This window comes from Barbus barbus, assembly GCF_936440315.1.
Source record: "Barbus barbus genome assembly, chromosome: 32".
Lineage (NCBI taxonomy): Eukaryota > Metazoa > Chordata > Actinopteri > Cypriniformes > Cyprinidae > Barbus > Barbus barbus.
The window spans coordinates 888,721-915,620 of NC_136760.1; the positions used below are offsets into that span (position 1 = coordinate 888,721).

The window sequence follows — 26,900 nt, forward strand, 5'->3', positions numbered from 1 at the left end:
AATAATGACACTAATGTCTTCAATAGAGCTGCTTTACAGCTGTGTTTTGTCCAATCTGGCCCCTCGATCTAAAATGACTCTTCTGGTTTACACTCGAATCAGTAACTCAAAATCTTGGCATTAAGTGGTGGGAAACGTGCAGTACAGAGCAAACCGATATGAGAAAAGCACCTGTGAGTTCCTGAGTCCATTGTTTAATGCCGATCTTTCTTACCTCCCGCCGTATTGAGCTCCAAAGGCCTGGAAGGAACTCTGCCAGCTCTTTATGGCTATATGTCAGACCGCAGGCGGCCTACAACACAGAAGAACGCTTGAGGTTTATATTTTAGCACACTAAGTCATGTTTGTTTATTTTTATTTTCAGCCAGAGAAACAGCAAAGCATGGCAAAAAGCAGTCATGGGTTTGATTCCCAGGCTATGCATGCATGAATAAAAAGTAGCTTGAATGCGGTGTAAACAGCTTTGGATAAAATCACCCGCCAAATGCATAAATGCAAATATAAATTCTATATTAATGGTTCTCAGAGGTCTGCTCTCTCAGCAGGGATGAAAAATAATGCTAAATGCAAATAATAAAACTATATAATTATTCATAGTGATGCTGTAATAGAATTTATTTAAATAAACAAAACAGAAAAACGGAAGGAGGAAAAGCTTCCCATGGCTATACATAAAAAAACATTCATTTACTATCACTGAGATGCTAAAACAATTGTTATTAATATTTTGAATTACATTGTTTATTCTTATATTTTCTGTTTTCATTATAAGTTTAAGGTTTTAGTTATTTTGATGCGTTTTGTCATTTTTATTAGGTACTGTTTTTTAAATGCCTATAGTTTAAATTCATTTTGAGTTATTTTAGCAAACTAAATAAAAATAAGAAATTTTGCCTTGGCAACTAGCTGCAATAAAATACTTTAATGTTGATTTTATGTCAAGTCATTCAAATAACTATGGTTTTTGTTTGAGTTACCTATAATAACCCTGGATGGCACAAATTCAAGCCAGTCAAATGAGGAAGATGGAAAGGAAATATGGAAAGGTTGGGTCAGAAGTTAATGATAATATTAATTTCAACATCTAACTATGTTGCTCTTTTTCGTCACAGTGCTGGGTCTTTATTTGATGACCAGTGTAAAGCCTGAATCCTGAAGCAGAATTAGTTGAGAAGCACTGATCTAGTAAGACTAGAGTCTGCATTGCAGCTGTACCAGTGTCTGCAGCGAGTCCACTTTGGCGCTCTGAACATCTGAGTCCAGCTTCTCAATGATTAATGGTAGCAGAAACTGTCAAAGGAAAGAATACAAACACAATAAACCTACTGATACACAGTATAATGCCATACAAAGTCTTACTGAGTTTAGGTCTTTAAGAGAGTGAATTAGGTTCAGGTCACCCAGAGGGTCCTACCTCAGCAAACTGAGACGTCCCTGTAAGAGCAGCCCGCAGAGAAAGAACAAGCTCTTCTTGTGTGATCCCATGAGGATCATTGGGTGGCTGAGCACACACAGAGAAACAAAAATATGAGCCCATGTCTATCGAGTATGTAGTATGGATAGCACTACTGTTCAAATTTTTATTTTTTATTATCCCTTTTATTTAGTAAGAATGCATTAAATTGATGAAAAGTGACAGTAAAGACATTTATAATGTTCCAAAAGGATCTATTTCAAATAAATGCTGTTCTTTTGAACTTTCTATTCATCTGTGAATGCTGAAAAACAAAATGTATCATGATTTCCGCAAAAATATTGAGCAGCACAACTGTGTTCAACATTGATAATAATCAGAAATGTTTGTTGATCAGTAAATCAGTATATTATTATGATTTCTGAAGATCATGTGACACTGAAGACTGCAATAATGATGCTGAAAATACAGCTGCAGATCACAGAAATAAATTACATTTTAACAGATATTCACATAGAAAATGCGTTAATTGTAATATTATTTCATAATTTTTACAGTATTTTTGATCAAATAAACGCAGCCTTGAGCAGAAGAGACTTTTCAAAACTCTTACCCACCCCAACATCTGAATGGTATGAAATTTCAACAGTAATCATATTTCATAAATTTTGGGGTACAGTGAGGAAAGAGTCTGCTCAAATACAAACATGTTAGATAGCAGTACTTACAGGGCTAAAGTCTATAGGGAAATAACAGGACGTCACTTCAAAAAGCTCCTCTACAAATTTACCTGAAAAGAAAAATGGAGACCAAACAACTTCTAGTTCACAACATGTCAAATAAACATCACAACATGTCAAATAAACATCATAACTTTTTTTGTAAAAAATAAAATAAATAAATAAATATTATATATTTATATAACATTTAAATACTTCATTAGACAAACATTTTACTACACATTATATGCATTTGTCATATCAACACTAACCGAGATCATAACCCCTGTGAATGATGTTCCTGGCCACCTGGAACGCCAGCAGGAGGTTGCGTGGATCTCGTTCTCCATCTACTGACTGCACAAATCCAAATACGAAGTCTGCACCCAAACCCTTGAGCTCTGTGGATCAAGAGATCGTTTACACTGGTGTTTCACGAATGCAAAGGCATTAATATAATGGTGGAAAAAAAAAAGATTCCCAGCGTTCCTTACCCTCTTCTCTGGACTCCATTAGACTGATAAGGATGTTGTAAACACATGACCGCTCCGCCAGCATCAAGGACTGTTGCAGAGAAATAAGTGAGAAAAAAAATGGTTTGAACATGAATATGTACTGGACATGTCAAACTGTATGATTCAAGTACAATATCTGACTAATGTAACACTATTGAGTTAGCTATTAGTTTGTTACTAATTGTGTGATACTATTAAAATGATAAATCATCAATGTTTCATAAGACATATAGCTTTCCAGAACATATGTGATCCTAGACCACAAAACCAGTCATAAGTGTCAATTAATTGAAATTGGGATGTACACATCTGAATAAATAATCTCTCCATTGATGTATGGTTTGTTATGATCGGACAATATTTGTCTGAGATGCAACTATTTGAAAATCTGGAATCTGAGGGAGCAAAAAAATCTAAATATTGAGAAAATCTCCTTTAAAGTTGTTCAAATGAAGTTCTTAGCAATGCATATTAATATCAAAAATGAAGTTTTGATATATTTATGGTAAGAAATTTACTAAATATCTTCATGGAACATGATCTTAATATCCTAATGATTTTTGTCATAAAAGAGAAATGTATAATTTTGATCCATACAATGTATTGTTGGCTATTGCTACAAATATACCTGTGTTACTCATGACTGCTTCTGTGCTGCAGGGTCACATGTGATTTTAAAGATTTAATGGAGTTTTCTGAATTAAAAAATAAATAAATAAAAAATGCTATTTTTAAATAATATATTATGACAAAACATTGGCTAACTTTACTGTAAATTGCTGTTCAAGAGTTTGGGGGTGGTAAGATTTTTTAAATGTTCTCGTGCTCAAAAAGGCTGAGTTTGTTTGCGCAAAATCCATGAAAAAACAAAAAAACAGTAATACTGTAAAATATTACTACAATCTAAAATAACTGTTTTCTATATAAATCTGTTAAAGTGTAATTTATTTCTGTGATCTGCAGCTGTATTTTCAGCATCATTACTGCAGTCTTCAGTGTCACATGATCTTCAGAAATCATAATAATATACTGATTTACTGATCAACAAACATTTCTGATTATTATCAATGTTCAAAATTGTTTTTGCTGCTTCATATTTTTGCGGAAACTGTGATGCATTTTATTTTTAATATCTGTACCTTTTATATTTTGTACCTTTATGTCTTTACTGTCATTTCTGACCAATTTAATGCATCCTTGCTAAATAAAAACATTCACCTGAACATGAACATCCTGGAAGATGGATCTCAAAATGGACACAGCTGAACCAGGAGGCAGAACTGAGCATTTTGTCTGAAAGAAAAATAAGACAAAGACAAAAAATAAGTACTATCAAGGTGACATGACAATAACAGATCAGCCTCATTTAAACGCAAAAGTGCTCAGACGTACCAAAGCCTTGAGCCCCTGAAGAACATGTGGTGTGATCACATAATGATCCTTCAGTCTGTTCTCATAGAAAGCTATCAGAACTTCCACTGGAAACAAAACAAACTTGCATGAGTCTTTGCAATCCAATCACAGAATGTCATTCAGACCTCCATCTATGACAGACTGTCAGTACAGCGCTGAATCCGCAGATGGCTTTAACTCAAAGAAAAACTACTCGAAACAACTAAAGGTCTTCACCAGGAACGGAGCAGGAGCTTCTTACCTTCTCTCTCAGATAAACTGCTATAGCATTCCTGCAGGACCTGAGACAGAAGCTGAACTCCTCGGCCACGAGTCTGAGGCTGAGAGCTGGTCAGACTCAACCTGCATGGAGGACAAAATAAACAAGGTTTACAATAGACTTCTCAGACTGAGAGCTGTCTAAAACATACAGCGCATGCAGCTAGGGCTGGATAGCGGTTCTGATGATCCGATTCGGTTTGATTCGCAAGCTCAAGATTCTTGATTCCATTCTTAAATTAAGAGCCTTAAAATGCTAATGAAGATGATATTTGTGTGTTCATATCGTCATATAGAGAGACAGCAGAAGCTGAAAACACCACGAGCGTCGTCCGTGCTTTAGTATGTGTGTAGTAAACAAAACAGTGTGTCGCGCCATCCGCTATTTATTCATTGCAGAAATCACGGCGCCTATGAGTGATGTCAAATGTTTCCGCAGATTTGTAGTATTATTATAGCATTTCATCTGAGCATTGCATATGACGCATATTGCTTTGTTCTTGTCAACAGCATCTCCGCCATGAAAAGCACTGAATGGATGGCAGGCTTTAAATAAGAGTGATATCTAGTGGAGAAAACTAATGATAAGATTCAGGTTAATCAGATCTTGTATTAAACGTTTGCTGAAATAAATACCGGAAAATCGATTCGTGGCTTTTGAGAATCGATATCGAATAGAGATGCACCGATTGCAATTTTCTTGGAAAGAGGAAGAAATAGTTAACTTTAGTAGCAAAACAGATGTCATTTCCCACTGCTTATAAATGGTCATTTCTTTCCCCCTAACCTTATTAAATGTCATCTTTCACATCAAATTCTTACTTTGTTTCAATTAATTCAGTTAGCATAATAAGAAACTGTAGAGTTGTTACCATTCAAATGAAATGAGTATTAAACTCTATCTTTCCACCGCTGAGGAAACAGAAGCTGCATGTGAAGTGGCATTAGATGCATTTACACAGACTGTTTGATGAAGCTGAGGAGCCATAAAATGCATTTACACTGCAACATTTCAAATGCATAAATAATTTTATAAGATTAATGTTTTACATATGTTTTTAAACATATGAATAAATTTAGAAAAAAATGCAATGATACTTTTAATTATGAGTAAACCAACAGTAGGTGGTGGCAAATGTCTGTTTTAACGAGGGAGTCATTTATTTATTCATTTAAACGGCTGATTCATTCGGAAACGAGGCAAGTGACTGCTCTTATGAACGGACTCACTCGATTCGTTCAAAAACGTGGATTCATTCAGTAACGAAACACCACTGTGTTGCTCAGAGACACACAACAGCTCTGCTGTGGCTTTGATCGGAACTATTTTCTTATATTACTAAGACTACTAGTTGTAGTTTTATGATACGTTTGAATGCTAGACACAAGCAGGAGGAAAGTGACATAACAAACTCAGCTGAAACAGAGTAATATAGAAAGCTTTACCCCAATGCTTCGACCAGCTGGAGAACTGTGAATTGTCCAGTCTTGACACCTTAAGAGAGACATAAACTCATGTTTAACCCTGTAAAGCCTGACATATAAAAAAATAGGCAGAACAAAAACAATTCAAGGCACAATTTATTGAAATTTTGGACCAAAAAAAAAAAAATTATATATATATATATATATATATATATATATATATATATATATATATATAATGCAACCTTGCATATGCTTTATATTTCATATCATATCTAATATGTCATGCTTTTATGGCTCATATTGTTGGATATAGTGAGAATACCCCAGTGAAAAAATACATATTTAAAATACATTTATTTAATATTAAGTATAGTTCAAAGCTATTAACATATTTACTGAAATATAGCTCAAGACTTTCTGATATAATCATTAAACTTTATTTGGAGTACTACTTGTGCACATTTCTTAATATTAAGCCTAAAATGTGTTTTAATGTCATTATTGATGAGGATTGTATGATCTTCGAATAGTATCAGTCTTTAAATGCAAAATAATTCAAGTGTACCTGAAGTATACTAGCAATAGTTTCACTTTAGCACAATCAAATATAATTCAGTATATTTTTATTTCGACAATTAAAACAAAATTAGCTGTTCCAATTTAGCAGACTTTAAGAATAGCAGTTTAGCAGGGTTGCAGGGTACTTTTGTTAAGTACATAAATATTTAAATGTATTTGTAGGCCCAAAATAAGCAAAAATATGCAATTTGGTGCATTCGCTGATATTTATATGGCCAGAAAGTAAGATGAAATCGACAGCTTGTAACTCATTAAGCTCTTCTTTATAACAGTACTACTTAAAATAATATAAATATTAGTTGTTACTGCTTAATTTTGATGAAAACCTAATGCAATGCTGAACAAACACGAGATGATATCTGAGACTCTAGGAAGTGATGCTTGGATAATCAAACATAACTTGCTTCAATACAAAAGTTATCCTCATGTTTATCTCACTAAAGATTTGACAGCATATGAAGCATAAGCTGCAGGCAGACGTGTGTACAGTTATAGTAAACGAGTGTTTAGTTGCTGGAGCAGTATGAGCTATGAATCAGACGACAGAAGGGCTTTCAGAAGCGGTAAAGACTGCAGTAATGTTATGATTGTGTGTTAAAGCAGAGTCCGGTTCAGTCAGAAGAAGCTCGGCTAGCAGCTTAGCACAACAATAACACACCACTTTAATAAAGAAACGACGCCGTGGCAGCTCCTGCTTTGGGTGTTTTATGAAGCATAAACACAATGTAAGACTAAGGAAGGTTTTATCTGTGTGTTAGCAGATACAGGATGTGGCGGTTAGCATCTCTCGCGGCTTTTCTGACAGCTTTCATTATTAAGAGTCAGCGCTCAAACCGGCAATGACGAGAGACACCGATGAATGAGATACCTGTAGCTGTTTCTGCGGCCTTGCTATCAATCTGTCCAGACACGAATTCTTCCACTAAACCCAGCAGCACGCCGTGATCCGCGGCCATCCTGAAGAGCAGCAGCCAGCGTCGAGCTCCTCCGCGCATGCGCACTACTGCTGCGGCGAGCGCGAGGGACTTCTGCGTGCAGCACAGATAGACCGCGATAAACAAAAACAACAGGAACATGTACATTTAAAAACATTTTTTAAAAACTTCAGAATTGTTATTGTTTTCAAACCGCATATATATATATATATATATATATATATAATATAATATATATACATATAATAATAATAATAATAACAGTGTTGGGGTAATGCATAAGTAACGCGAGTTACGTAATCAGATTACTTTTTTGTCAAGTAACTAGTAAAGTAAAGCATTCCTTTTTTCTTCATTTACAAGAAAATATCTGAGTTACTTTTTCAAAGAAGTAACGCCAGTTACTTTGTTTTCCCATGTATTGACTGACAGCTCTCCTCATGTTGGGAGAAATCAGAAGAACAGAGGCGTTGTGTGTGAACATGATTATACTGTAGTTCTAGACTAAATGTGAATGTGCATTAATTCATCTCACTGACAAAAAAAAATATTTAAAAAGTCACACGAAAGTAACGTAACGCATTACTTTCCATAAAAAGTAACTAAGTAACGTAATCAGATACTTTTTTAGGGAGCAACGCAATATTGTAATGCATTACTTTTAAAAGTAACTTTCCCCAACACTGTATATATATATATAGGCTACAAAATCCAAACACACAGGGACATGTGGGTTTGGATTTAGTTTTCCCTTCATAATAAAAAACTTCATTTAAAAGCTGCATGTTGTGTTTACTTGTGTTATCTTTGATTAATATTTAAATTTGTTTGATGGTCTGAAACATTAAAGTGTGACAAACATGCAAAAAAATAAAAAATCAGGAAGGGGCCAACACTTTTTCACACCACTGTAAATATATATATATATATATATATATATATATATATATATATATATATATAGGCTATATAGGCTTATCGTAAGATTATTTTTGAAAAATCTGTCATGTTTATTTATTTTTATTTAGTTAGTGTTATCATTGAATGGTTTTCAGAGTAGCCTATGTCTTAAGGTTGACTTGTGAATTTTGCTAAAACAATTAAAATATTAATTATGTAATGTTGATTTCAGAAAAGTGTGGGTTTTAATAAGTAAAGCAAAATGTTGTAAGGTTCTACATTTAATTATTATTTTTTTTTATCTGCCATGTCCATTTTAAAATTATTCCAAAATGGCAAAAAAAAAGGCAATAATTGTTTTTATTATTAGTTTATTATTAGAACGGAAAGGTTTATACACACACACATATATATATATATATATATATATATATATATATATATATATATATATATATATATATATATATATATATATATATAAGATTAGCAGTGAACGTCAATGAATATGAGTTTTTCTATTATCTGATGCATATCTGATGCATTTGCTTACATCAGGAGAATAATATCCTCAAACACACAGATGTGAGGATTTTGGAAGTGCATTCAGAGATGTTCTAAATGGGTGGAGATGTCAAACTCTGAGTCCTGAAGAAATATCAATATCCTACGGTCTCGCATATATAGCACTTAAAGGGGTGGTTGAATGTTTATATTCTAGGGTTGATTGTGTTTATGGGGTGCAGTCTAACATGTGTTAATACCTTGTTTAGAAAATTAATAAACGCATTATTTTTCCCATAATTGACCTTTATTCTCTGTGCCTTCTCTTATGAACGCGCTCGTCATTTCCTGCTTTTATGAAGCCCCTCCCTCAGAAATATATATATTTTTATTCCATTTAGCAAAAAAGATAGGAACAATTTTTCCTGGCTACGAGCACCGGTAAACATGGTGGGGAAATGTATTTATTTGTTCAGTTGTTGTAACTATTTTCTGTGTAGCAATTAGTATTCTATGTATTTATACTCTTTCTGACTTCTATTGATATATTTCTATGTTGTTTTGCTGCTTTGGCAAATGTGCTTTCGTCGTGACAATAAAGCCTGCTTATCTTGTCAGATGTAATGGCATTTTTAAACGTTAAATCGCATTATTGCACTGTAAAGCAAACTGCAAATATAGCTCACTCCAAAACGCCGTGCCAAGCATGCAGTAGACACGCAGTCTATAAGTTCAGAAACTTTCCACGATTATTGAGCGGAGATTGAAGGCTCCCTCTGGAGGAGGGGCTCTGGCGCAGTCACGTGGTCAGAGCGCGCACGCGCGGTGCGCGTGAATAGTTGGAAACATCGGTGAGGGGAAAGGTAGCGTTAGACTAGCGAGAGATAAAGAGCTGAGGCAGGTTTGATATACAGCAAAACGAGCACGGAGTAATCTATAAAGCTCAAATACTAGTCTCGCTAATGTTGTTGTATCCTTTCAGACCGGATTTAAGAGTTCTGGATGAAGCTAGCCGCTGTAAGTTAACGTTAGCTCGTCGGATAAAGCCATAAACTACTAAACGCGATTCTCTTCACCGATAACTTCACCGATAGATCATCCTCAGTCTGGAGTTCTGCTGAGTTTGGCTTGTTTTTGTTGTGGGAGGCTTCCCTTAAATGCGCGTGCTGTTGATAGATAAGATCACCTAACAGACACTACTGTATTTAGTCTAGTACTGTGTTCGTTTGGGAGTCAGAAGATCCGAAAGCAGGAGTGAATCCTGAGATGTGGCCTGTGTTTGATTGACAGTCATGGGAGGCTGCGTGGGGCGCGAGCGCGCGGAGTCACGTGCACACGGCTCGAGGAAGCGCGGAGGTGAGACTCTTCTGCATCTGTGATGCTGCTTTCCCTGTGTGGCTTTCTTCAAAACATGCAAATATCATGTGCATTGACTTAACCTGATGTGGGAACAACAGACACAACACAAACATAAAGCCCCGCGATATTACCATGTTACAAGCTATTATTCACGATCTTACTAATGTAAGCATGCAGTATTTATATTAAGCTTGCACGAAACAATGTTTGTTTTCTAAATATGCAATGATTTATTGAGACTGTACTTTTGATTCTAAACTTTGATTAATTAACCATTATTAAATATATGCATATTTCAGATGTGTTGAATCCCACAATATACCAAAACTAAAGAGTGTTATGGTTTTGCACACGCATGCATGTTATTTTTATGCTTGTATGGTTTTCTATGGTGAAATATAGTGATCAGCATGTTTTAGGAATATGATAAGCAAACACTATATTGTGTTTACCAAATTGCAATGCTTTTAAAATGTTAGTTTTTTACTACCTTGCTCAAAAATATAGCTAAATTGGTTGCAACAGACAAAACCACCAGCAAAATTACCATGGTGTTACCATGTTTTTGGACATGTTTCCATGCTGCACCAAGATATTATAAATATCAGTTAGTACTCCTATATTACTCTGTATCAAAGTACCATAGGCTATCACCACAGTACATATTTCTAATGCCTTTTGTTTTCATATGCAATGATTTATTGTGGCTGTAGTTAAAATGTGTATATTTCAGACGTGTTGAAAAGCACAATCCACCACCAACATAAAAGTATCACGGTTATTCATGTGTACTATGGTATTATTTGGAATACATCGACTGTGTAATAGACATATACCACAGTTTGCATATCAAAGTGCTGTTGTATTACCATTTGGATTTTGTATCATCTTTGCATACTTAAATATTCACATTTCTCATGGGAAATAAAATGACTGTAGTGCTATAGTGTTACCATGTTTCATCACATAATCCCATGGTATTGCTGTGTTTCCACAGAAATGCCTAGCATGTTAATGAAAATGCCATGGTACCAAAGTATTCATTTTGAAGGCACGTTTTTTTTTTAATGTGCAACTTTTATGTGCAACACTTCTGCTTCTGCTCTTTGTTGAAGTTCCTCTTCCCTTTACTGCCACGGGTCTCCAAATGTTAAATAAGATGTGTTTACTAGCACTTGCTGTGCTTTTATGACAATAGAGGCCTGCGTTTTGAGCATGATCTGTTTTTCTTCTCCTGTATGCATGTTGGAGCTGGCAGTCTGTCCCGTCTCAGGGCATGTTCCTGCATGTTTGCTCCGTGTGACCGTCGTGCCTGTTGCTTTTCTGCGTTTTCCATCAGCTGTAGTGAAAAATAATTGGGATAGGAAGCCCAAACAGTTCATTCCACTGAAGGAAGCCGCTGCATTATGGCAGTGACATGTGTTTGACGTGTATCAGGGGAAGTGTTGCGGTCACAGACGTCTATCAGTGTTTTGTAGGGTTATCTGTGCTTGTTGTGTGTGTCCTGAACAGGAGATAAGATTGACACGTGGGCTGTGTATTATGTGACCGCTCCTAGAAGACAATGCATCTCTCCAGTCCAGTCTGTCTTAGTTTGGGAGGTTTATTAAATAATAGTCCTTCGTTCTTATCTGAAATATCAGGCCTAAACAATAAAAGAATAGAATGGCTTATTATTGTCATTGTACAGCTATTTTTTTGCTCTCACATTGAAAGTACACGCATACATAGAATAACAATAAATGAGCTACAATTTAGTATAAATAACAAAAACAGCAATATCATAAATTATTGTTAATTATTATTACCAGAGAAAAAGTTTTGGAAGTTCAAAACCTTTAAATAAATAAATATTATTATTATTATTTAAAGTTTTGCACTTTGCTTAATTCATATTCATAAGAGTTGTTAGTTTGCCAGTCTGACTACACTATCATTATTGTAATTAATATTATTACCAGAGCAAATTTTGAGTTCAAAATATATTATTGTTGTTGTCGCTATTAATTAAGCAACTTCTTCAACTTTTCTTAATAATATAAAATATACATATATAAAACTGTTGGTTTTTGAGTGGCTTTAACTGGAATCAGTTCATAATTTATTTGTTTGTGAATCTGATTACAAGGCATGATTATAATTATTATTATATTAGTAGTAATACTAGAACAAAGTTTGAGAAGTTAAACTATTTTCAAAAATTATTTTAATTACTATTTTTATTTAGAAAGTTTTGCACTTCTCAAACTTTGCTTAATAATATTCCTAATTCCTACATTGGCCTGATTTGTGAGTGTTTTTGACTGAAATGAATCTGTTGGTAAGAGTGGCTTGTTGTGAATCAGACTCTGCTGTGTGTTTGTTGTTGTGGTCAGTCACTCATGCATTTTTGGTGCTCTGTTTATTGTCTTGTACTTTGTGGCACATACTTTCTCTCACATTGGTTTTAGTTTGAATGCATGTTCACAACACTTTACAGAGCCACACGTCATAAACTTGCACAATAACAGAGTGAGCAGTTGTGAAGAAGCGCCGCACATCATTCAGTGATGAAGCAGGAGCGTCTCGTGTTCCTGTAACACAGATCTGTCCCGGCTTGTGTTTGTGTAACGAGAGAATTACAGGAGAAGAATGCAACTTTATTCTGCTCCTCAGAGCTCCTGGCCTCAAGACAACAACAGAGCGTTTACATATCGTTTGACTGGAGATTATACGAGGGGCTGGACTTTGACAGTCACTTTCTGCGTTGTCTCTTATTATTGTGTGGCTTAAGTCGTAATAAACTCTTTGACTTTAGATGATTTAAATCACAAGTGCTCCTTCCGTCTAGCCACGTGTAGCGAAAGCCAATGACATTGCTAAGAAAATCTCAAAGAAACTGGCATGAAGCACTTGGCTTCTGGGAACGTTTAGAGTCCCTTTTGGAGTTCTTCACATTGTCAGTGGTCTCTTTTATTTGACCGAAGCGCTGGATTGTTAACAGCCATTTGTCTACATTTCTCTGCCTGTCACTTTGAAGCCCTTTTTTGGATTAACCCTATAAATCCTACAGTATCATATTACATGCACACGTAAGTCCTCTAAATGATCAAAATGTTGCCTAAAAACCACAATCTACTGCATGTCTGCTGTCTCTGATTGATAGTTTAGAGGTTTTTATCCAGTTAAAGCTCTTTTAGTGTAATTGTAGAAACATCCAGCTTCAGCTTGAGCTTCACGTGTCAAATCTTGACTGATTATGATCAATTAAACGTCAGAATAACTGCAGTCATATCTCCAGATGAACTCTTACTGGACTGAAGCAGCTCAGCTTTACTTGATTCTCCATCATCAGTGCGTCTAAAATCTGATCCTCAGGATCTTTTGAGGAGTGTTTACATTACAAGCATCAGAATTTCATCTTATAAATATCAGCATCTGCAGGAAATGTATATTTTTGCTCTGAATAAAACTGAGCCGTTTTTTCCTTCATTATCTCACTGTATCAGACTATATGAGCCATAAAAGCCTGATGCATCAAATATGACACACAACACACATGCAGGCTTTATTTTAAACTGTTCTATTTATATTATTTCTTCACTGTGTTTAGAGAACCAGACTTTCTGCCTGTGTTTTTAAGTGTTGATGATACTCCTCCATCATTGTACGGTCAGGTGGAGTGAAGCATTCTGGGTAGAACAGCGCTGTAAATCACACAATGTGTCCTGATGATTACTATAACACCTTTATGCTATAAATAATGTGTTTTGATGGGAAAGCACTGAGTCATCTACTATCTCTCCATCACTGTGCACTTCCTTGTTTCTGAAGCAGGTTTATTACTAGAGGTGATTGCTTCACTATTACTGTTCACACTAAGGCTCATGAGAAGTTTCTAAATGTGTGGATTGCTCAAATTATTGCTAAATCTTCTAAACATTACTTAATGGACATTCTCGTGGTATCTGTAGCTTTAGTATACCGTTTCTTGGTTGTTTTCTGGAAGCTTTGTGTGTAAATAATATGAGAGTGACGTTATACTGTGTAGTGGTTGAGCTACGTATCACAACAGCCGATATATCGGACGATATTTGGCCAATAAGCGTGCGCTCATTCTCTGTCTCCATTAGTTTGTGTGTTTGTTCAACAGTTGAAGTCTTCAGATGCAAAAGCTTTTATCTCTGAGATTTTTCTTAAATTTGTTCTTTTAAATTAGTATTTGTATCAGGCTCCTATGGTCAGGTTCAGTAATGTCACTTTAATGGCAAATCAAATATTAATATTATCCAGTTATCGAATGCTTTATTTTTAAAATGTCCAATCATAGAAACCTGTTTAAAAGCTCATTTGACAGGAAAATCTCTTTGGACGGACTTTGAGGATTTTGCATCTGGAGTCTTCAGTTCTGTTTAGAAGTAGAAAGACAAGCTATTGCAATCAGCAGAGATGCATTTCTGTCATTTAAACCAGTTTGAATATGCACTTATACTGTTATTATATTACTCTCTTTCAGAGCTACTGTTCGGCCTTATAAATATCTGCACGAAATTACATATTTTTTACTCTCTATAGGCCTCTGATTAAATATAAAATAAAATATATTGTAATAGGATTATTTGTCAAGTTCATATTTTTTTCAAATGGATTCATTTTGAATTATTTTATAACTAAATAGGTATAAATTTAATTGCAGTAATTCTTCAGCATGTGTTATTTATTATCTTAAATTTGTTTCTAAATATAAAATATTTATTCATTTTAAAATCTTACCAGCAATAATAAGTGAACCTCACAGATCATTATAAAATAAAAATTGACCTTAATTATTATTATATTTATTTTCCTGAGAGAGAGCACACATTGTCTTTATTTATTATAACCATTACTCGGGAATAGCTGGAGCAACTAGAGCGTCCTGAGCTGGTTTAATCTCATCTCGGCTATTTTTCCTCAGTTTGCTCATTTATTAAGCAGTTGACTGTTTTCTGGCTCCTCGGAGTAATCTAATCCCATCCAGATAGGAATGTCTGATGTTATTGTTTTCACAGTGCTTCTCATTATTTGAACCCCATCCAATATTATAACTTAAGATTCACTTGTTGTTATATATGATGATGATGATGATGAAGACGCTGTTGTCTTCAGTAGAGATGCTTTATAGCTGAATCATTTGTTTTGATGAACTGTAAATGTATTAAGTGTGCAACATCAACACTTTGAACTTGAATTGTAGATAAATGTTGATAATGTTGCACTATTTATTTCAGGCCTAATGCAAACACACAAGAGCGTGTGTTGTAATCTTAAACAGTATGCAGTAATGTGGGCCGTGTCCTGATCGCCGTGTGTTGGGCTCAGCCTATCATTGTTGATTCAAAACAGCGGCTCTGTTTGAGCAGATATGCTCAGGGTCAGGAGGAGCTGTTTGGGGTTTTCTGCTGATGGACGGAGGCAGTTGTTTTTTTCCTGAAGTGATCAGTCATTGGGGAGGGCAGTATTTGCAGACAAACAGTCATAAATACACAACCTTTGCTCAGGCATGGGAATATGAGTAAGCGAAGTTCACTTCTGCTTTTATTGAGATTGAGCTTATTGTACTATAAGAAAAACATGTTTTATATGCATACTAATTGGCCATTAATTTATCTCTAACTTAATTTTATAGGTAGTTAGGTCCAATTAATTATATTTAATAATAATAGGATCAAACTATATGTAAGCTTTATATAATCTTATAGACCTATGAGATTTATTTTCTTATGCTCACCGCTTCTTATGCTGTATTTTCCAAAGTGCTGATGGAAAATGCAAATGAAAGTCTTTGTCGGCCTACATTAGTGAAATCATACGTGCCTTCGCTGTGATTTGAAACGAACCTCATCATAATTCATCAGAATAGTATACTTCTGGCATAATGGTCAAAAATAATGCGCTCTTCACTTTGATCCTCATGAATCATCGAAGCCATTATTCCAGGAAATGCTGTATGGCCTACGCTTCTCTCACATTAGTGTTAATTCACACCTCGTCTGTGTCTGCAGGTCGTAATGAGCCGCTGAAGAAAGACAAGCCCAAGTGGAAGAGCGATTACCCCATGACGGAGGGCCAGCTCCGCAGTAAGAGAGATGAGTTCTGGGACACGGCTCCGGCGTTCGAGGGCCGGAAGGAGATCTGGGATGCCCTGAAGGCCGCCGCTGTGGCTCTGGAGTGTAACGATCATGAACTGGCTCAGGCCATCGTGGACGGAGCCAACATCACGTTACCACACGGTGAGAGTCTCCGATCGGCTGTGACCAAACCAGCTTTGTCTGTCTGACTTGCTGTCTTATGAGGAACTGGAAATATGTATTGTGCAAAACTGAAGTTACCATTTCTTTCTGGAAAATTTGGTCAAAACACTTTAACCTGTCAACAGTCAGTTCCACTTTGAGCATAGACCTGAAAATGACATTTCCAACTTGAATTGTTATAAATTGTGAATGCTTCGGTGCACAGACTTAAGGTTGGTCTCTTTTAAAAGACGACATTTGGCAGATTATTGTATTAGTGAAAAAAGTTATATAAATTACAAAAACGTTATGGAAGTTTAACTTTATGAAAATATCAAATGAAAAAAAAAATTTATTTTGTGCATTTTTAATAAATTATATAAGCAGGATACTTTTTAAAATAACTTAATTAACTAATATATACTTAATTATTGTTAATAATTAGTCAAAATAACATACAAGCAAATATAAAGAAATAAAGGGGGAAAAAGACAATTAAACAATCTAAGAGCGCTTTAAGTATCTGAAAGTTTACAGACAAACATAGTTATAGGTTTTTCTTTTCTCCTCAGCATTATTGCTGTTTGATTATTGCTGATGAGATGCACAGATCTGTTTCCACATATCTTATGTTTTATCCTGTAACTGACTGTTTACACAGTAATTCAGAATCAGTATTCGGAGATGCAAGTGCATTAAACCGCAGCCGCGAGTGAGCTTCAGGACAAACAAACACAAAGCGCACGAGAAAGTCTGTCAGGACACGAGTTTCGTGCATCAAATATGTAATCGATTATGGTCTATTACTGCATCGATGCAGAATCGTCTGCAACCGCCTCGCAATATAACGATTAATATCAACACCCCTAGCATGTACTTGCTGTAGTAATAGCAGTAAATTATGCATAATTACATGCAACTAATTGTAAGGAAAACCCTAATCCTAACTCTCTTAACCTAAAGTGCAAGTTTTTAATTAATATTACTCAGTACAAGGACTCCTTAAAATAAAGTGACCCAAAATTGCATTGTTGTAAATAAAAAAAATAAAAAGTTGCATTAGTTCACATTTTATTACATTAAGAAATATCAGGAAATTGTAACAATTGACATTGTAATGTTGTATTTTAGTTCCCCTCGTTCCATGAAAATCTTTCAAATTTAAAGGTATGCAGAACAAGAATAAAGATTATGAAATGCATAAATTATAGTGAATGCAACTATAAATGATATTTATTATAAGCACCAAGCCCAAATGAATTTAAAGCGAAACTGCATTACTGGCATGTGAGAAATGTGCTAAACAAATAAACCTGATTTGCCTTACCATTGCCATCAGGCTCAAGATGAATGTGAGGAGAGGTTAAAAACCAAAACCCAAGAAATAAAACATTTCTATACTAAAGCACAAATCAGTTATTTCTTATTCTTGATGCACTGATCAATATTTACCATGATTTACATAAAAAAAAAACTGAGTGAGGATTTGAGAAACGAGAGTCCATCTGTTGTCCAGTGGAGAATCTCATAGGATGCTGTTAAAATGATGGAAAATTAGGTGAGCTGCCCACAAAATAAAGGTTCAATATAAAGCCAACATATGGCCTAATCCAGATTTATATGCATACCTCTCATTTGTTACAAATCCAGTTGTTTCCACATTCCCAGTTTCCTACATATCTTCCATTTCAACATTCCACACTTTTCCAGACTCAAATTTCCAAACCTCTCAATAGATTTTCAGACCATATTCAGTAGAGGTGTGAATCGGCACTGGTTTCACGATTCGATTACGATTATCAGGTCAATGATTCGCTTCAATTCGATATCACGATGCAGCATGATTATATAACATTTATTTTTGCAATTCATGGAAATGACTTGAATCAAATTCCATACCTTTTCATACTTTTCCAAACCACATCGGAACCTTATTCACAATGTAATGTTGAGTTGGTGTACTTGTTATTTATTATGTAAACAAGGCTTTGTCATTCACTCATAAAACAACAACTTTTACATGCACAAGGCACTTTGGAATAATTGCAGCTCGTTAAAGATGATAAAATCAGTCAACTTAAAATTACGTTGCATTTTTAAACTTGCTACGTTATGATTGGTCAAATGACACAAGATCGAAATGTTTGGTTATTTTCAAATATGTGTCCCTGCAGCACAAAAGCAGTCATGAGTAGCACAGGTATATCTGTAGCAATAGACAACAATACATTGTATGGATCAAAATTATACATTTCTCTTTTATGACAAAAATCATTAGGATATTAAGATCATGTTCCATGAAGATATTTAGCAAGTTTCCTACCGTAAATATATTAAAACTTAATTTTTGATTAGTAATATGCATTGCTAAGAACTTCATTTGAACAACTTTAAAGGAGATTTTCTCAATATTTAGATTTTTTTGCTCCCTCAGATTCCAGATTTTCTAATAGTTGTATCTCAGCCTAATATTGTCCGATCATAACAAACCATACATCAATGGAAAGACTATTTTTGATGATGCATAAATTTCAATTTCCAAAAATTGGCCCTTATGACTGGTTTCGCAGTCCTGGGTCACATATCTTTGACTACTTTCAAATATTTTAATACATCTTTGTTTTCATAACCCAACCCTTATTTTCTTTATCGGTCTAGAGGGGAAGTTTTTACCATAATGAAGTATTTAATAACACGAAAACAAAAGAAATGACACACACCAACCCTCGTTGTTTTATCTGTCGCACTTTATTTCCCCATCGCTGATGGTTGTTTGTACTTTTAATTACTCCAGGATCCCTGACCGAGTGTTACGACGAACTCGGAAACCGTTACCAGCTACCGGTTTACTGCCTGGCCCCACCGGTCAATCTGATCAGCGAAAGAAGCGAAGAAGACCTGTCTGACAACCCCGAGCCCCCGACCACACAGAAGAAAGAGTTCCAGCTGAAAGTACGGCTCTCCACTGGCAAAGACGTGCGTCTGAACGCCAGCATGACCGACACCATCGGCCTGCTCAAAAAACAGCTGCAAGCTCAGGACGACATCGACCTGGCCCACCAGCGCTGGTTCTTCTCTGGGAAGCTCCTCACAGACAAGACCCGCCTGCAAGATACCAAGATCCAGAAGGACTTTGTTATCCAGGTCATCGTGAACCAGCAGCCCACACCCAACAACTAGGATGGACTACAAAGGGATAAAGGACCAAACCACAGCAGCTGAAAGAACATCGAACCACAACACGTTTTGCACAAAAATGAATCGAGATCATCAAGCAACTTGATCCTGCTGTTCTGGAGGAAAAAGTGTGATTCACAGCGTGCGTCAAGCCGAACATCTGGAGAAACAAATAAACCAAACGCAGCGGACTTGAGCAGAAGTGCCAACGTGAATTTGGTAGCGAACCACACTGATTTGAGTCTCTTGATGGTCCTCTGAAAGCGATCTCTCTCTCTCCTTTTAAGATAATCGAACTTGAGCTTCATTTTGCACACTTGAGTATCCTAGAATAGTCATGCCTTGAAAGACGAGTAAATGCTGGTTTTATTTCGCTTATGAGGCACATTCGGTCACTTTCACACGCTTCATATTTTTGGACTGACGTCTTTAAGCACAACTGTACTTTCTATGCAATCCTAAAACCAGAAAAAGACGCTGATGGCGTTCATCCGATGTAGCTAATCTACAACTCGGACACGTCCGCTGACGGAGGCACTGCTAAAAGACTCACTGTGTAAATGGAGTGCGCAGAGACGATGCTTCACATCTTCATCAGCCTCTGTGCGCTGTAGATTACAGGTCATCTTGTAGATGAAGCCGTATTGCTGCCTCCTAAAGGAAGAATGGACACGCTATCAGACGACTTCTTTTATAGTGCTGTAATCGCTCAGGCTGAAATCAGTCGATATTGCTACTGTTTTGATAGATTATATTCTGTACTATTCCAATCTTTACCCTGCTTTTTGTAATCACTTAGAATTTTTAATGATTCTTAAACCTTTATCAGTGGCATTACGAGGCTGTTATATTTTGAGAATGCATTGTCGCATCTGTATCTGTATCAGGCCTGCAATGTTTGGTCCTCAATGTCTGTTCATTTAAATGTTGTTTCTTCTACTAAAGGTTTTCTGCTCCTGATTATATCACCGTGTGACTCTCAGCGCACACCACACTGGTTAGAAACAGCTCATTACCTCAACAGCAACTGTTCCTCATTAGCCCGAGTCTCCCGAACGCCGGCGTGTTTCTCACGCCATTCCTTCTACTTTGGGTTACTTCTTTCCTCTGTTGTTTTTAAGCATTTAATTTTTATAAAAAGACACATGGAGGTTCACGGACGAGAGAAATCGCATTAATTTATCATTGCAAATTGCAAAAGTTTCATTAGGCATGCAAATATTCAAGGAATATTCCAGGTTAAAAACAAGTTAAGCTATTCCGAATCCTCTGTATTGTATGGTCAGCTACCACAGAAAAACAATTAACTCCATTTTAACATTTATGCACTTGCAATGTAAGTCCACAAGGTGTTTACTTTAGTAATAGACAGTATGCAATATATTCAAGGGATTATTCAACAGAAAATGAAAATTTATTTAGTCACACTCATCCTAAAATCTGAAGACGACGCATTGTCTTTTTTTTTCCATTGTGGTCCAATGTTATTTTGTTTGACATAAAAAGATGAAATTATGAGATAAATAAGGCATTATGCGATAGTTATTTTGCGATTTATGAGATAAGAAGCTAAATTATGAAAAAAGTCCAGAGTCCAGATCATAATTATTTTTCTACTTGACAAGTCAAAAATATGACTAATGATTATGATACTATCTCAAAATTAAGTCATAATTCTGACAAAAAAACGCAATTTATGACATCTCAATTTGGGCTTATACGTATTTAGATTTTTTCGTAAGTTTAAATATTTGTCAGAATTACGATTAATTGAAATTGAGATCATCTCAATTTTGACTTTTCATAATGTTGCTTTTTATCTTTTCAAAATGTTCTAATTTTTATTTCATAATAAAAGCCAGTGTGGTCCAGTGTTGTTTTGGACCCCACAGGCTGTCATTTCATGTACAAAAACAACAGCAGAAACATTTCTGTATCTTTTGTGCTTTGCAGAAGATATTAAGGAACATGAGGGTGAGTGAATAATGACAATTTTCATTTTTAGGTGAACTGTCCCTTTAATGTGGAACATTCCTAGTCCTGCACATGCCCTGTGGAAACAACGCAGCATAGAGTATCAGCAAAAAAACCTACGAACATTGTTTAGTCCAAAAACTCACTCAGTTCCTTTAACTGTTATGTGCGTCATGAATTATATGCTTTGATAAGGAAGAAACGGTACACAGTAACGTTGTGTACTCCTCAAATCCTGCATTCTTTGCTGCTTTTTTCCCAGGTTGGGAACGGTGTGACCTCCGGCTGTCTCCATAAACCTGTCCTTAGTCGGCACAATATGAAACCCTAATGCTGTGGCAGCAGCCCAAATAGATGCACTGTTGCTGCTAATGATCGAAACAGCAAACCTTGATAGCAGTTCTCTCATCGGCACCTGCTTTGTCTTTCTTACATTTCCCCCAAATTGCTACACTTCTGTTACGTCAGGATAATTATAATAGTGACAATACAGGTATAGGTCTGTATTTTGTGTTCATCATCCATGCTGATTGTGATTATAATGGTTTTAGATTTGAAACCTTGCTGTTATTCTAAATTCTTCTGCACTCAATGTTTTCTTCCTGTATTGTTTGTGATCTGTCTGAATGCATGTATGATGTGATTAAGGTGTGTCTCATGACATGACGTGTCCAGATTTGACCGAGGAAGCTGCTGGGAAGCCATACATGTGGATGTTTTTGGCTCCAGTGTGTCGGGGCGATTTCAGGAGACTCGCTTTGGACAGTTTTCTTTCAAATCCCAGAATACAAGAAGCCATTGCTCTTTACTCAAGCCTGTGTATGGAAGCCTGTTTCTGCCTCACAAGAAAATAATCATGTTTTACTGAACGCAAGTCATTATGAGACTAATGAGATTACGAAGTAAAAAACAGACAAAAAGTTGTAATTGTCAAGATTAACTAATTATAATTTCATAAATTCATTTAGATTTCTCTTTTTCGACTGTTGTAATTATGACTTTGCTTTTCAGAATTTTGACTTTCTCATAATTGTGTATTTCGACTGTCATAGTCACGATTTTATCAAGTTTTTATCTCATTTTATGGTCATAATTGACGTATTTCATAATTTTGACACAAATTTGAATGTTTTCGTCTAAATGTCTAATTTGTCAATTGACTTTATATCTCATAATTATGACTTGTCTTATCATTATGGTTTAGCAAAGCATGATTTTTTTGTTCTTGCGTGGCAGAAATATCTCATCCACAAAACACATGAACTTTACATAAACCTTTAGAAGGAATTCACATGAACTTCTTCATAGATGAAGATCTGTATATTAAGAGATAAAGTGTGAAAGTCTTACCTAAATTTGCTTACAGCCTATTTTACAAAAGATATGTACATTTACAAGGTGTTTTAATTGTCAATTAAAATGAACAGCTGGGAAAGCAAACAGATGTTTGTCAGTAAACTGTTAATTATTTCAACATGTTCTCAGATCGGCTAGTGTTCAGTTTCCTCTGTTTTGTGTCTACACTCTAAAAATGTTGGGTAAAATATGGATTGTGTTACTGCCCAGAAGGATGGGTTAACATTTAAACATTTAACCCAACTGTTGGTTGAAAACAACCCAATCGCTGGGTTTGTCCATATTTTACCCAACAGTGTAGCACAAGTTAGTTAGAACTGATAAAACAAATGTTTGTGTAATTTTGAAGTTAACCAGTCAGTTTTAAGCCATGTGTAGATTATGATTTTTCTTAATAACACATGATGTGCTGATACATGCTCAGCATCGCTGCATTCTGATTGGTTGTGAAGGTGTTATAGCTGTAGCATGAACTTCACAATTTTCATACAATTAAAGTAAGTATTATTGTAGTTATTAGCTCTGGACCTCATAGCATTTATTAGTAACCATACTGTATACAATATAGTTCTTGGAAATGTACTTTTTTGATGTCTCATGCTTTGCTATTGTGAAGAAAATATTACGTTTTAATTTTTATTATTTACAAATATGATATCTAACAAGTTCAATATTAAGTAATAGTTCTTAAATATTACAATATATTTAAAAATATAACTGATACAAGTAAATGAAGGTCCAATATTTCCATAACTGCAATGATATTATAATCAGGATTGAGCCATTTTTCATTTTTGATGGGAATGAAAGCGAAGTTGTATTTCAATTGTTTAGCTGGCAAAACATAGGCCTATTTATAAAAGACATTCAATGACAAAAAGTCTATTAAAAGTGAGTTTTGAACATTTCAAACGCAGTAAATCGATCCCTCATCTCAGCCTTGTTTTTATCCGCGTATAATCCAAGATGGCGTCTACTCTATAACTCGGAATAAGTGCAGAGTTGTGTTGTGCTCACAGTGTTGTGGTGTTCATGGCTCCAGTAATGCGGTTGAGTGCTGCTGGAAGTCTGGAACAAACGAGGTGTTGCTGGAGTCCCAGTAGAGAGCTGTCTCGCCCAGTTAAAGCTGCTGAATCGGGTTTGTTCCTGACTCGATCTGAGAGGCCTGACTGAGAAACGTTCGCGCGCTTTGACCTTCTTCCCGCCCACGCGGGGAAATCTGGCGCGCTTTGAGGCTCACGCGTCATCAGCAGCCGCACGATGGCGGTATTTACAAAGAAATTATTGTGAAGTGTATTGATTTTCAATAAAGTAGAATATATTAGAAATAATTGTCCATTTCATCCATGTATTGGCATCATACCTCTTCTGTGTCTTTGTTCTGAAAGCATGCTCCTGAATATTGTTTGTACAGGTAGTTATTAATATTTCCAGATGTGTTTATTATGATGATGTTTGAGGACATGACCTCAGCTGACGCAGGTCTACAAATCTGACTGTTTCTGCTTCTGATCATTAAATAAACACTAAAGGTTCAGGGATTTTTCTGCATATAGTCATTTTGAGCCGATCAACCTGGTATTTATCTACTTATATACTTATATACTTCTATTAATTCAGAAACAACACTCAGTTATATAAGTGTCCCTGCAGCACAAAAGCAGTCATGAGTAACACAGGTATATCTGTAGCAATAGCCAACAATACATTGTATGGATCAAAATTATACATTTCTCTTTTATGACAAAAATCATTAGGATATTAAGATCATGTTCCATGAAGATATTTAGTAAATTTCCTACGTAAATATATCAAAACTTGATTTTTGATTAGTAATATGCATTGCTAAGAACTTCATTTGAACAACTTTAAAGGAGATTTTCTCAATATTTAGATTTTTTTGCTCCCTCAGATTCCAGATTTTCAGATAGTTGTATCTCAGACAAATATTGTCCTATCATAACAAACCATACATCAATGGAAAGATTATTTATTACTCGATTTAAAAAAAATTACTCTTATGACTGGTTTTGTGGTCCAGGGTCACATATAGCATTTAGCAATATAAACTAACCTTGCATTGTCAAGTTATCTGAAATCCGTTCCTTTTTATGTTTTATTGCTTCATTTTGGTTGCATAACTTGACTTTGATTTGGTGGACAACATTTTTCAAATAATAATTGACAAATTACAAATCTTCGTTACTGCTTTTTTTTGTAATGAATGAATAAATCTAGACATTACGTAATCATCATGTCGTTGACCCATGCACATGTTTGGCTGTTTCTTTAGGTGATAAACCCTAATAGAGTTTAAAAAGCACTAAAATGTCTCTGGATCAGGTTCACTGAAAATAACCCTTTCACCACGGTGTGGTTCCTTACATAACTCCAGCCCTGTTGAGGTTAGGATTCAAATCTGCTTGCTAGGCAGTAAAACACAACAGCTGCGGCCCAAAAAAGCCCCTAAGATGGTGGGAATGATGAGTAATGAGATAAAGCAAAGAAGCAAAGCGTATATAGCCGGGAGAGATGCGTCTCAATGACACATTCATCCGCTCGCCACGCTCTCCTACACATGAGCAAACACACATTCATGGCACTGCAGGCCTGGGAAAAAGCCTCCATTGATGTCAACTCACAAGGAGCCGTGTGTTCTTGTGTTTCCCTGAGCTCTGTAGAGAGCCATGTTTCCCGTCTGTAGCTGAAGGTCTAAATCACCAGATTTGTGTTTTATATGAAGTCGTTCATACATGCTCAGTGTCAGGCGAGCTTATTCAGTGCTTTTAAGTATTAAACTTTATTCAGCCTTTTGATTCTTAGGGGCTTTTTGTCGACTCTGTTCAGTCAGATGTTGGCTGTGAATTGGACTGATTCAGTTTTTACTCTAGTATTGTTGATTTTGCCTTTTGCCTCACCAAAGCACATCTGTGATGAAATCATGGCAGCTGGACGTTGCATAAAACATCAGTTCTCAACTGGTCCCTTCTGTTCTGGTCGTAGACAATAGGGAATAAAACAATGCTAAATCCAGACAATAAATATAAGCTCAAAATGCCCACAGTGCACATGGCAGGGAGGAACGAGGAACATGGAGACAAGGATAAACTCAAAATAACAGTCTTTAATGTAGACAAGGTAAGGCTGACACACAGAAACACCAGGAGCAACAAGACCAGACAAACATTAACCCAACAGACAGGACTTAAATACACAGGTTCATCACAGATAATAACTAAAACACAGCTGGACAGAATTAACTAATAATGACACTAACCAAGGACAGGAAACAAACCAAATATGGAAACATGAGGGCGGGAAACAAGACACACGACACAAGGCTGACAATATGAGGGTTTGTTTGCCATGTGTTTTAATGCATAACATTTTTCATAAAGAAATAAGTATTATAATGTCATCACTCACTATTATTAATGAGATCATACAATGCATTATAAGGTGCATTACAAGGGATAATTAATGCATTAAAACTACTTCTATAATGCATTATATTTAAAGGCTTTAAGTAAAGTCCTGGCCACTTTCCCATTTTTCTACTGATATTTTATCAGTATAGTATAATCATGCACAGATAGAACAGCAAAATAAGCATGGTTTTAATTATTAAAAACACATTCTGCATCTTTTAGTGACGTCAAAGGCTGTACGTCAGAAACACCGAGGAGAGTAGATGCCCACTTGTATAAAAATTAATTTAAAGAATCATAACGTTCATTATGGTGAAAAGAGCCTTGGTTTTTTATTAATGCACTATAGCTTGAAAAATCCTGAGCTAAAGAAGCACAATCTATGAAACGCCAGATTGTGTTCCAAATTTGAAGTATGCTGATTATACAACACAAAGACAAACTGTTTTGAAGATTTCTGTCGCCAAACCATTCAAGTTTCTTTTTGGTGCAAACTCATTTGTGTGCCCAATTAGGCAGATTTCAACATGGACAGGAAATAAGATAAAAGAGAATTAGACCCGGCTGCATTAAACACACTTCACTAGAAATGAAAATAACAATGCTTTCTGCAGTGAATTGTGAGTATGAAATTAAATTATTGATGTTTAAAACCAAACAGTCAATATAAAAACAATGCAAAACCAAAAC

General features: G+C 35.6%; 2 protein-coding genes across 2 annotated transcripts in view; one reads left to right on the forward strand and one right to left on the reverse strand.

Moving 5' to 3' along the window:
• Positions 1 to 23,989, reverse strand: part of mms19 (MMS19 homolog, cytosolic iron-sulfur assembly component) — a 42,315-nt gene extending 18,326 nt beyond the window's left edge. The window contains exons 1-13 of the mRNA XM_079389504.1: positions 23,800 to 23,989; positions 20,006 to 20,106; positions 7,195 to 7,354; positions 5,766 to 5,814; positions 4,303 to 4,403; positions 4,041 to 4,126; positions 3,867 to 3,941; positions 2,628 to 2,697; positions 2,406 to 2,534; positions 2,143 to 2,204; positions 1,415 to 1,501; positions 1,216 to 1,290; positions 215 to 292 (exon numbers count right to left, since the gene is read on the reverse strand). Of these exons, the coding sequence (XP_079245630.1) occupies positions 215 to 292; positions 1,216 to 1,290; positions 1,415 to 1,501; positions 2,143 to 2,204; positions 2,406 to 2,534; positions 2,628 to 2,697; positions 3,867 to 3,941; positions 4,041 to 4,126; positions 4,303 to 4,403; positions 5,766 to 5,814; positions 7,195 to 7,321 (939 nt within the window). The 5' untranslated portion in view covers positions 7,322 to 7,354; positions 20,006 to 20,106; positions 23,800 to 23,989. The remainder of the gene's footprint in view (positions 1 to 214; positions 293 to 1,215; positions 1,291 to 1,414; positions 1,502 to 2,142; positions 2,205 to 2,405; positions 2,535 to 2,627; positions 2,698 to 3,866; positions 3,942 to 4,040; positions 4,127 to 4,302; positions 4,404 to 5,765; positions 5,815 to 7,194; positions 7,355 to 20,005; positions 20,107 to 23,799) is intronic.
• ubtd1b (ubiquitin domain containing 1b) lies at positions 9,452 to 22,898 on the forward strand. Its single transcript, XM_079389511.1, has 3 exons — positions 9,452 to 10,021; positions 16,048 to 16,275; positions 19,070 to 22,898. The coding sequence occupies exons 1-3, from the start codon at positions 9,958 to 9,960 to the stop codon at positions 19,453 to 19,455; spliced, it is 678 nt and encodes a 225-aa protein (XP_079245637.1). The 5' UTR covers positions 9,452 to 9,957; the 3' UTR covers positions 19,456 to 22,898.
• Positions 23,990 to 26,900: the final 2,911 nt, after the last annotated feature.